General features: G+C 30.3%; 1 protein-coding gene across 1 annotated transcript in view; it reads left to right on the forward strand.

Moving 5' to 3' along the window:
- The window catches only part of LOC142319491 (T-box transcription factor TBX20-like), a 187,550-nt gene that overhangs the window by 166,700 nt on the left and 7,233 nt on the right, over positions 1–13,617 (forward strand). The window contains exon 5 of the mRNA XM_075356824.1: positions 11,436–11,512. Within this exon, the coding sequence (XP_075212939.1) occupies positions 11,436–11,512 (77 nt within the window). The remainder of the gene's footprint in view (positions 1–11,435; positions 11,513–13,617) is intronic.

Below are 13,617 nucleotides of genomic sequence, written 5' to 3' on the forward strand. Positions count from 1 at the left end.
GGTTTTTGGTGTACTTAATTTAGTATGTTTAACTTTTTACTGACGTTTTGTGAATAGTGATATTTTGTACTGAATTTAACAAATTGAGATCCACGCAGAAACTGAATTAAATGAAAATTTAAATAAAACGAAATTGTCGATCGTAATTGATTGTGGAAGGTTTCACTAGTGTCAATTAGATGTAATTAAAATGTATTATCAATGTCATACTCTGCCGGCACTGCCTTTCACTCGAAGGTTGGGCGTGGAAATTTTTCATATTACAAAAAATTCATTTCATTATCTTCCATCAGCAAATATTGCAGAACGTCAAGCAAAATAAAACAGAACATAGAGCGGTTATTTTTCCGGCAAATAGCTGGAATAGGTATATTAAAGGGAAAGTATGGTGAACATGTCAAATATGGGCTATCATGTTTTTTTCAAATCACTACGTTTTAGAGACCAACTAGTTTATCTAACCAGTCATTCTACACCTTTTTAGCTTCACGACCCCAAAAAGTAAAATATATATATAAATACGTAATGAATATTTCGCGACTCCCAACTCCAACCCAATGAAACCTAGTTAAAACTATTCAGCTGCGTTGATAGCGACGGATATGAACATGCATGTATGAAGTGTACAACATGATAAATCTACAGGTTACAACTTGATGCGTAAATGAACCTTGTAATTTGGTTTGCTTGCATGATATTCGCTGTGAGAGCGTCAGGTTCGGAAATGCTTATGATATATTTGAACACGTCGTGCTGTCAACAGTATAAAAGAGGCATAAGGGACTGCAGAACGTCAGTTTAGTTAGGAATGAGAAGCGTGCATCTGGTGCTTTTATTTAAGTTTTAAAAGAGTAGTTTCATTGGTAATAATAATAATAATTGAGATTTCGGTTTTTTAGTGTGCGGTATAACTGTTTTTTTTTCAATTACATTCTTATACAAAATGGATAAATTTATGTAAAAACGAAGTCAGCCTTCTACATCCAGCGAATCAATTGGAAAAAAGACAAAATTGTACAATGTCAGCTACATTCAATGAATCGATAGGTAAAAAGATAAGATTGTACAATGATAGTTATTTAAATTATGATTTACCTCACTGGATCGAAAGCCACAGTGCATTGTTTACTTTTAAATCCTCTCGATGAAAGAGTGAAGCCATAAAAATTAATTCGACAATTTGAAACTAAACATTCGTATCATAAAAGCAAACCCTTGGAGTTTTTCGAAAGAAAATGACATACTTTGAGAAATACTTGAGAAAAGCTTCTATTTGTAAATCAATCTGTACTGATAGAAGTACACTTGAAACATCTTATCTCGTAGAATAGCTATTATCTCGTAGAGTAGCTAAGATATCCAAATCCCATAAAGTCGTAGAAAACCTTACAGTCATGCATTAGGACAATGTCGTTTTGATGTTTTATTATGAAACTATTAAAAACAGCAATATAGACTGGAAAAATTGTATTGCTGTATGTAGTGGTGATGCAGAGGCGATAACAGGAAAGAACAGTGGATTTCTGAACAAGTTAAAAGACCGTCTTATATCGAGGGCGGAACGGACGCATTGCTTCCTTCACAGACATACTCTTCTCACAAAAAATATGCTAGAAAATCTCAAATATATTGTTTCTAAATCTGTAAAAATGGTTAATTTTATTAAAAGTCGGCCGTTACAGAATATTTCGCATTTAAACGACTTGAATCTGTATTTAAAAGAACGTGATAAAAACATTTTATAATAACAGACGAAGTTCATGCTTTTATTAAGAAGATGGATATCCGGATTTTTCGTCTTCAGAGTAAAAATTCTATGTTTTCACTCTCTTCCGAGTACACTCAGAAAATTTTAGATGAAGAAGACACTATTATTCATCACAGTTTGGATAGCATGAAGCTACATTTGCTGAGCTTAAATTTCAGTAGGCGGAGTATTTCCCGGAAGATAGAAATGAATTGTCGAACAGATGGGCACTGAATCAAATCAGTGAAAACGTTGTCGCAGCTGGCAAGTTACCAGTTGAGATTCATGACCAGCGAATCGAAATCTTTGCCGATAAAACGTTACATCTACAATTCACATCTGAAGATTTAGTTACGTTTTGGCTTGCTCGTCGAAGTGAATATGGAAATTCACCCTCAGAAACAATGAAAATATTAATCCCTTTCGTTACGACTTACCTCTATTAAAAGATCTTTTCGTCTATGGTTGAACTAAAAACTAAATATACTAATCGTCTTTTGTCACTTAAAAACAATTTGCTTTTACATATTTCTAACATAGATCCACGTATGGAGTCTTTCAAATGGAAAACAAACGCAACCATCTCATTAATCTTATTTTCTTTACATGTGTACTTATAAATATAATTAAAATGTTTATAACACTGATAAACATAATTTTTATTTCCTAACATGCGATACATGATTTTAATCTGTTTTTTGATGTTGAAAACGAATATAACCTCAGAATCTTTTTATCGCCCACCATTTTTGAAATCTTTTTCAATTTTAATTAAAGGAATTTTTTTCATTTTTCAACGTATAGTTAGCATTTTAAGCTCCTGTATTGTATTTTGTTAGCTCATTTTTTATTGTTTAACTTTGTTAACATAATTTGTAAGCTATAAATAAACTATACTACACAAAGAATTAAATCATATCATAGTCACATAATATGACATCATATCTAATATTGAAGAGTGAGCCTTCATCGACAAGATTTATCATGTCTGAGCAGGTCAAAACATGTGGCTGAAAACACAGTTAAGTTATATTGTTGTTTTAAGCGCTGAATTTAGGATGAATTCATTTTTTTCAGTCTTACTGCTGTCTTAAGTTTGTTAACAGTGAGTGCAGTGTCATAATTTCGCAAAATTCTGTAATTGATATGGATGCCTTTTGTTATGTATATGATGAGTTTACCGTAAAATCAAATAGAAAAAGCATTACACCTTTAATTAAAAAAGAATATCAGTTGTACTTTCAGTGTAAAATTGGTGATCAAGATAAGACGTGAGCTCCTCATATAGTATGCACTAGTTCTGTATATTTAAGAGGATGGCTGAAAGTTACGCTGAAGGTTTTTCCAGTTGGTTTTACTTGCTGGTAACTAGTTGGTATGGCTTGGCGTGAACCAAAGGATCATGTAACCGATTGTTACTTTTGCTTACCAAGTGTGTCCGGAATTTCTAAAAAATCTAAAAATACTCTAAAATATCCTGCAATCAGCCCTGTACCTCACAGTAAAATTATTTCAGTTCCTGTGCCACCTGTGAACGTATGTTTCGAAAGCAGCGATGAAGAATCAGGCAGTACTGAAGAAGACAACAATGATTTTGATTTTGAATTATCTTTCAATAAGCCACATCTTATATCACAAGGTGAATTAAATGACCTAGTTAGGGATTTAAATTTATCAAAAAATCAAGCTGAACTGTTAGGATCAAGACTGCAAGGTTGGAATTTACTTAAAAAAAAAAAATAATACAAAAATTTCGGGCTTTCGAAGCCGACAAAAAAACTTTCTCAGAACTTTATTAATGAAAATAATTTTATTTATTGCATAAATATTGATGAACTTATGTTGCACTTAGTTCACAAACCTGACGACTACGGTAATAAAAATATTACCGTTGTGGTAATAAAATTTCCTTCGATACCAATCGCTTATGGTATTAATTTGAAAGAGAAATATGATGTGATGAAAGAAGTCCTTGAAAAAACAAATTATAAAAAACATAGCTGGAACATATGTCATGATTTGAAAGTTATATCTGTTTTGATAGGCCTGCAGTTAGGCTATACTAAGTGCATGTGTTTTCTTTGAGAGTGGGACAGCCGAGGTAGGGATAAACATTATGTTATCAAAGAGTGGAAGAAACGAGTCAATCTAACTCCAAATGGGAAAAATATTATTCATGAGCCCTTAGTTGAACCCAAAAAATATTTTTAACCCCTCTCCTTATCAAGCTAGAAGTAATGAAAAATTTTGTAAAAGCAATGAAGAAGGATAGTCCTGGATTTTTGTACATCAGAGAGAAATTTCCGAAAGTCAGTGAAGGAAATATTAAAGAAGTAATATTTATTGGCCTCAAATAATAGAGTTGCTCAAGGATGATATATTTAACTCAATGTTATGTAATATAGAAAGTGCAGCTTGGGCTTTATCTAAAGACATTTGCAAAAATTTTTTCGGCAAACAAAAATCCAATAATTACTACGGTAGCAGTTGATTGATAGAAGAGAACAGTTGATTGTTATTTCGCTTCTTACTTTATACAGAGCTGTGAGATGTGATATGTCTTTGAAAATACGTTTCCTCCACTCACATCTGGATTTTTCCCGGACAACCTCAGAGACGTAAGTGACGAACACAGTGAACGTTTTCATCAAGACATTTCGGTGATGGAAAGCTATAAAGGGAAATGGAATACTAACATGGTAGCCGATTACTGTTGGACATTAATTCGGGATGTACCTGAGGCTAGTTATAAAAGAAAAGGATCAGCGAAATCAATCTAACACAGAAATGGTCATGCAAAATTATAAATTTTACAGACTTTAACTATATTTTGCTTTAATTTTATTTTGAAGCGTAATATATTTAAAACTAAGTGTCATAGAAAACTTTTATTTATAGATCTGTAATTTACGTCAAAAAGAAATTTAAAAAATGGTATCACACTTAGAGAACCATTAAAAAAATGTATTTTGTTGTCTGTTAGTTTAATAAGTGATTTTTTTCTGATAAAATTGTTTCATAATTTTTTCGTGTCACGTTCTGGGCTAATTTCGCGACCCCTTTCATATCACCGCGTCCCCTAGATTGAGAAACGCTGATCTAAACCAAAATTGCATTTTGTATGACTTGTATGTATGGTTGTGCGTACGTATGTGTTTCGTACTGCTTTTTGCCTTATATATCTGGATTGAACAAACTTATTTTCTTCAAATTTGGCTTAAATATTTCTATATGTGGGGCATTGATAATATTATAAAAAAAAAAAAAAATGTTAGGGGGTGGGACTATATCGCAAGAAACCATATCTGCGATGCATTTATAAATAATCCAAAAAGATTTTTTTCAAAAAATCAACCTCCCTCTTAAAATTGAAATATATTTCTATACCTTCCTTCGGGTTAAATATTCTTTTAAAGTTTGTACTTCACATATAGAGGTAACAAGAAATGTCTACAATTTTAAAAAAAATATATAGACTCTGGACCTAAAATGCAGAAAAGGTTTTTGGAAAATTTGTTTTCTTATTTTAGATTTTATTTTTTTTGGGGGGTTTTAGATTTAGAGAAAACTATACGTATGCAAATCTGTTAAGCTTAATCTATATATGAATATTTTTAGAAAAATTCTTAATATTTATTCCCCACCTATAAAAGATATACATTCTGTTTATTTGTTTTGTTGGTTCTATCTATGCTAATTTTTATTAGTAATTATTTTTTTTATTTTTCTTCATCACTTAAAAAGTTGTTAAAATTAAAGTAGCTTTGGCATCTATATTATATTTCAGATCCAAAATGAGAAGTAATTGTTTTCATTACTTTTATAAAAGTTATATTTTATTTTACAAAAGGTATACTTTTATCGAGTTGTAATTGACCGGCCTAGCAGGGAAAGTCATGTAATACGTTTCCACCTTTTGTGCTATTGGGTTTTCTCTCTTTCAAGTTAGTTAAGGGAATAAATTGTAGTCAAAAAAATACTTAGTCAAAAAATAGTTCCCATCTAATTTTTTTGATTTTATAAAAACACTTTTTGTGTAAGAATAATATCAGGGATTAGGTTATTTCTTTATGTGGAACCGATATTAATAATATTACAATAAAATAGAAGTATCTTTAAATTATATATGTAGAAATATAATTTTTCTAATAAAAATTCTACTCTTAATTATCTAGAACAACTTATCAAAGACTAACAAAAAAAAAATTCGGCCCGTTTAGTGAAAAAGTTTTTAAAATATGTAAAACACAAACAAAAAATACTAAGGACCAAATTGAGAACCACTTTCTTTTTCTGGAGTCGATTTAATTCAGTTACTGAATTGAGAAATTAGGTTGTTATATTAAATTAAATATTAATTAAAAACAAATTAGCAAACGCAAGCCCCAGTAAAAAACAATTTCTCTCCACAAAAAAAAAAAGTTTACGAATAAAACTGAATTTTCAAGGAATGTGTAAATTAATTATTTACTAGATGATGAAAGTATAATGAACTACTGTATAAATGTTTTTTTTTTTGATTTTATAATATCTAATATAAGCAAAAAAAAATGCCATCGAACTGATCATTCACGGCGGTAGGAATAATTATAATATGAAAGAAAAATTATACCGTGAGTGTATATTATTGAACTAGTCAAGACATTAGACAATATATTTTGGAACATAATGTGAGAGGAGGGCCTAAAGTTAGATCGGTAAAGTCTGCCAAACCGCGTTCACCACTTTGCCTGCTGTCACCTGGTACTGCTGCTGCCGGGCTGAAAATATGACTAACTGCTCGCTTGTGTGGAGTCCAATTAATCTCAGCCAGGCAGAAAACATACAACCCGTTTTGTAAACTTCATTTAAAAGCTGGATAACAAACTGATGATTAATGAAGTCACCTAACAAATAAAACAAAATTACAGTTTAATTTTTTTTTGTGCATTTTAAAACGAATTTAATTTTTAAATGTACAGGTTAATTAATTAATTTTATTTATTTAATCCATAACTTCAAAAGAAATTTATTAAAAATTAATATAATGTTTTTTTTCGGTTATAATATGGAAAATGAAAATCCTAATAACGACGGGAAAAGTATAATCTAACTGATGAATAAATAGGTCGATAGTTTCGCCTAATCTTTTATTTATCAACCGTCGTTTGAATTGTTTAATTGTCTACATTACATCCGATTACAGAAAATTTGCTATTCTGTGCTAGATTCTTGGTCTCAAAACATTTCCTACATCCTATATACTCGGTTATGTATCTTTGTCTTTACTATTTTTAGAACCAAATTTTCCTTCTAGAACTAACTTTTCTAACCGTGGATGGTTTGATATATATATAGCCTATCAGGCTTGTTTTATGCATTTCTACTAAATCGTTCTTTTTTGTTCAATTCGTTTTGAACATATTGATATAGTAATTTGTCAAATTCACTAATTTCAAGTAAAACAATTGAAAATCATCTACTTTTATGAGGCTTGCTTTCCAATTTCGCGTGTTAAAATACGTGCGTAGCAAACTTATATTTCAAAGCTAGAATTTCCATACATATTTACAATATTGAAATTTTTTTAAAGTTGAGAATAATTAAAAATTTATTATCAAAGTTTTAAACAGTTGTAATTAAAAGTATGCTTAAATGAAATGGACTCTGGATAAACTCCGTTAAATCCAATGCGTTTATTACTGACAAGACTATGGTGAATATTACTATAGAGTATGAAATTTGCTAGTAATCCACAGAGGTTGTGGACAGATCTTTATAAAGAGAAGATAATTGACGAAGACTATTTAATTGATCGGGAGTGAAGAGAAGGTATAGGTGGTGGGGAGAAGGTTTCTGGAAAATATAAAATGCAATTTTGAATTACAAACTCACTCACTCTCATATTATCATCGGCCACCGATCTATTATAGAAGAAAAAATGTTTTTAACAGAATTAGTTACATAATTTTAATAAGAACGACTGTATTCGTCAATTGATTGTGGTGAAGAAGCAGCTTCTATACAACAAAAAAGAGATAAACAATTTTATGTTTGATATGTGATATAGACTTATACACATTATTTCACTAAGAAGGATCATCGTTGAATTGAAACCAGTAATCACCTGTTTATACAGCAAAGATGTAGAAAGTAGGTTGCTGAAACTATCGTAAAAGTTTCAGGTTTGTTGCAGGTAAACTGATGAATCATTCGGGTGTCGAAATGTTGTGTTAAAGTTATAATAAGTATTTCAGTTCAAGTAGTACGTATGAAGTAAATAGAAAATAAATAACGCAGTGTAAAATCATAGAGTTATTAATGAATTATACATAAAATTTAATTATAGAATTATTAGTAAATTAATTTAATTATTAATTTATAATTACTTAATGTATAAAAATTCAAAAATAGGAAATACTCAATGACCGTCAACTATAAAAAGGAGATAAATGCTTTTAATGTTAAGCGAATATTTAGAATTATCAGCGAATGTAAACAGAGGTACTAAGAAATACAAATACAAAATCAAAATCCGTCAATCCATAAAAATATCCAATTCTGCTTTCGAGAACACATCGAAAGTGAAATCTTTAACTTTTAATGAAATAAGTAATAAAATTTATTATAATTTAATCTTGACTTGGACTGCAATGTTTTATTACTTTTTATTTTCCTGACATAATAGCTGAAGAGCTATGTTGCAAGAAAGAAATTATGGTAATCAGACAAAAATAGGGTATGTATTTTCTCGACGTTTCAGAACCCAGAACCCCAATAAGCAAAACAAGTGGGATGTTATGTCATACGTACGTATGTATGTATGTGGCGTGTTTGTTAATAACTTTTCATTGGATAAACCGATTTTGATGAAATATTGTTCAGAGACTCATGTACATGGGTATTTTTTTGGGAAAAAGTTTTAGGGTCATATTTTCAGACAGGGTAGATAGCTTTTTGGGGTCAATTTTCTCAAAATTTTGCAAACATAAGCCCACTTTAAATTAACTCAGCAGATTCGTGCATGCTTATTAAAAAAAAAAATTTCCCCAAAATTTCCTCCTTCCTTAAAAGCCGAAAAAACTTTCTTTTATTTATTTAAAATTTATTGCATATAGTTTAATGTCTTTTTAGGCATAGTAAATATGCAAGCGACCTCAAAAAAAAAAACTTTACGAGCAATATTGGGGAGTAGGGAAGTCAATCAAAGTTTCAAAATATAGATTTTTTGAATTTTTAAAAATTTTCTTTTAGTTTATTTATACTTCTGATATTATTAAAAAATCAAAATAATATTACGATAAAATTTTTACATAATTCCTCCCCCCCAAGAAAAGAAATCTTAGGTAACTTTTTATTGGTTGTACATTTTTTAGTGGAGATGTTTTTTTTGTTTTTTCCATTTATCATAGTAAATGTAGAGAAATCAAATAAAATCTCTTGGAAGGTGATTTTGGAGTGGAGGAGCACAAAAATATAACAAAACCGGGTTTTTTTATATATTAAAATTTTTTGGTTTATTTGAACATATAATTATAATTTTACAATCAGAAATTAGCCCCACCAGAAAAAATAAACGTTAGATAATTCTTTCATGTAACATTTTTTTCACTAAATACACGTATAAGCAATAGTGGCTCGTGTATAGACGCTGTGGAACAGCAGCATCCCCTATTTCCACGTGATATTATCGATAATATTTAATATGAATCCTTTTTCTTTAATTCTTTCTTTACACTTGTAAAATATATAATTCTTAAGCTTACTACAGCAGCCATCCGGCAGTTTATGAAAAAGGTAAAGAAATCTTTGTATGGACTATGCGCTTCATAGTTTCATGGCCTGGTGTTGTGAGCATGCGCACATAGGAAGCTGCATGCGAGGGAGAGAGGGCACTGTCGTTCTCACAGTGCCGATCCTGGCGCGCTGTTGGAATGTAGTTTTGTTTTTACTCCGCGTGTGTTGGGCTTAAAAACCGTGTACCATATTCTTGAATGCGATAAAGTGTAGAATTAAATTATTATCCCGCTTTCAGCTATTCTATTTGATTTTTTTTCGGTTCTTTTATTTCACAGAAAATTTTAACTATGGGCTTGAAAAGGCCCAGAAAAAAATTTTCTGGAGCAGCGCCACTAATAATTTTAGCTACGAGCCGCCACTGTATATAAGAATAAATAACTAATGCCAGGAAGTATTACAACTTTGTTGTCAGATTTTTTTAAACACATGCGGAAATATTATTTATGTAGTGCTACTTATGTTTCTTTTTTTATTTATATATTTTGTTTTTAAAATGACTTATTAAAAAAAATATTATTACATTTATTTTTACTGCTTCTAACTCTCTGCATTTGACAAGATATGACTGTTTAAAAAATAGAAAATTAGCATCTAGTTAATAAAATTTTATTTCTTTTAAAATGGTTTTTGAGTAGTTTTATTTTTGATTTTATTTCAATAACAGTTTAGTTATAACCTTTTCAGTTAGTAAACTTACAACTACTCATATTACTTACTATCGATCGTTGTATTTGGTTATAATCCTTTACTCATACTTTACGTTCAATGTACTAACAAATAATTGTAAAAATTGTGAGTTGAGGTAAATTAAATAGTTATCAACATAATAATGAAATTTTAGTTTTGGTAACGTGTGTAGATAGAAATTAATTATATGTGTTAATTATAAATTAATCGCTTAATTTAAATCAAGTCCCCATTGTAAAGTTATTATGTTGAAGATAAAAGTAAGTGTGTTTATAACAAATTATTATAAAACCAATTTAAAAAAAAAAGTGATATTTCACATATTCATAGAAACTAGTAAAGTACTGGATAATGAATAGATTTGAATTATTAATTGTAGATTCTATTTTCTTAAACGCATATTAATTTATTCAAATATCTGAGATATTTTTTACCTCAATTTCAACAAACAGAATATAAGTAAAAAAAAATCTATAAACTAGTTAAATAAAATTTTTAATTAGCCAACCTTCGAAGCTGAGTAAGTAGCATCTCGGTGTTTCGTGCGGAGGTCCAGGGTTCGAATCCCAGTCATTTATGACATCTTTCATATGCTACCAATTTTCACCGGGATAATGATGATAGCTGTTGATAATACAGTTTAAATTAAAATCTGAATTTAACCAGTCTGAGTAACTTCCATTAGAATAAAAAGAAATTTAAGTTTTCATGATCAACTTTAACCTCAGAATGATTATACTACGTTTTTTCAGTATCGTTATGTAATGAACGGCTTTGGATAACCTACAAAATATCGTCTGAATGCCTTGGAATAATTATTTTAAATGTGAATTTATGTATGACTAATTCAGTAAAGTTGGATAGATAGGATAAATAATACGAGTATTAGTACTCTATTCATTCGAATCAAGATAAATTTCGTAGGGATAGAAATTATAAAAAGGCGTAAGTTTTATTATTAAAACAAGCATTGGAAAATTTGAGTAACCTGAGAAAAAAAAAACTTGAGTATACTGAAACTTTTGAAAAATCTGAGAAAACGAACCTACATACAGAAAACATACCTACAGAAACGTCGCTTCAAGAAACTGTTAAGTCATGATAGTAAATATGATGAAGTCATTGTGGTAATCCATGATCTTTACCAGTGTTCTAATAAAAAGGAATCGAAAACGTATATATTATCGAAATAAAATTAATTGTTATTTATTTTCTTTTGTAGATAACAAAATTGAAAATCGACAGCAATCCTTTCGCTAAGGGCTTCCGAGATTCATCAAGGCTGACAGAATTTGAAAGGTAGATATTACGTTAACTATTTGTAAAATAAGTAATACATTTTAAATGATGTAATACTGTAAATGTTGCAATTAATACAATTAAAAAATATATGTATATCTATTAAGTTAACCAAGTGAACTTCTGTATTTTGAGAATTTTACTAACTTTATTTTTATGTTTCTAATAAATAGAATAATCAATGAAAAATAACTATTTTTTATGATTTACGAGAGGTTATCTCTAAAGGAAAGACCGTTTCATTGTAAAACCTTTTATTGTGAAAACTTTATAACTATTTTTTATTTCTCTTAAACTACATAACTACTTCTCTATATAATCGCCATATGACATTTATCGTAGGGGATACACCAGCTTCAATACACCCTCGTCGTATTCTTCTGCCGTCAGTCCATTTGGCCACTAATTAACAGTATTTTTAAGTTCATCGTCACCCGCGAATTGCTTACCACTCAAAAATTCTTTTAATTTTCCAAACAAATGGTAATCAGAAGAAACAAAGTTGGGACTATACGTTGGGTGGTTGTAAATTTCCCATCTAAATGTTCTCAGTAAATCACATGACCCGCAACATGTAGACGTGCATTATCGTGCAGCAGGACGACACCATCGGTCAGCCGCCCACGTGGCTGATTTTGAACGGTGCGCCGTAACTTATGTAGAGTTTCACAGTAGGCTTCTGCATTTATAATCTTTCCACGTGACATGAAATCAATCAGCAATATGTCAAACCGATCCAAAAGACTGTGGCCATCAGTTTGCGTCCAAATTGCTTGACCTTTATCCATCTGGTTGGTGATTGAGGATGACTTCATTCACTTGACTGCCGTTTTCTCTCTTGCGTGTAATACAAAATCCATGTTTCATTGCCGGTAACAACTGAATTAAGGAAATTATCGCCTTTTTCTGTGTAGGGCATCAAAAATTCCAAAGCAGATCCCATTCGGATTCTTTTGTGACATTCCGTTAAGACAAGCGGCACCCAAAGTGCACAAACCTTTCTGAAGCCTAAATGATCATGAAAAATGCGACCAGTACTAGCTTTTGAAACATCAGGAAAAACAAGGGCTAGGTCAGAAATCGTTGAGCGACGATCTTTTTTGATTTCATCATCGACACGTTTCAACAAGTCCTTGGTGATTATCGAGGGCCTCCCCAAACGTCCTTCACCATGCATATTAATTCTGTTATTTTTAAACCTTTCACACCATTTTCGGACCACCATTCATAATTTTCTCACCATTTTCATTCATTACATTATCATCGTACAAGCAACCAAATGTCTATGAATTTCAGCCAGCTTAACGTTTTGATGGTTTAAAAAACCATCAAAACTGATTCTACGTATTTCACAGTCAGCGGCAACATCGATTTTCCTATTCTTTTTATAATGTAATAACTCACGTAATCAAAGATACTACACAACGCAATAAATTACAGACAACAATGCAGTGTGTGCATTCTAGCGTAGCCACGAACGACGTAGATTCGTCAACTTTACGAGAAAAATTTCCCAGCGGTCTTTACTTTAGAGATATCCCTCGTACTAACAATATTTTGATATTTGTTAATTACACAATTAAAAAAAAAAAATCTAAACGTTGCACAACAAACATTTTTACATATTTTAACACATATCAATGTAACAAATTAATTATACTATTAATTAATTATAATGTATGCAATTAATATTGGATGATAAGAAGTTTAATATCTTAACTTATAGGATGAATTATTTGCACTAACTACGTTAATAAATTAACTAATAAAACAGTAGTTAAGCAGACAGCATCTTTTTTACTAAATATGTCACAAAATTTGATCTTTTACACAATCATTATTATGATTTCGTGACCAAAGCGTGGGTTCGTGAGCCAAGTATATAGTAGTTCGGAAACACGCAAGTTTATGTATTATGGCTTAAGGACACAATTTATGATCTTTAGTTGTAAAAAACAAAGTTAATTTTATTAATAATAAAATACAGTTAATAATTTACATACCATATAGACAAATAAGAAACATTTATTTATTTTTCAATGATTTTTTTTTTAAAGAAGGTTTTATGTAACTTATTTCCTTAGACAATTACAGCTTGTTATCCA

The sequence above is a fragment of the Lycorma delicatula genome, chromosome 2, assembly GCF_047948215.1.
Source record: "Lycorma delicatula isolate Av1 chromosome 2, ASM4794821v1, whole genome shotgun sequence".
Taxonomy (NCBI): Eukaryota; Metazoa; Arthropoda; class Insecta; order Hemiptera; family Fulgoridae; genus Lycorma; species Lycorma delicatula.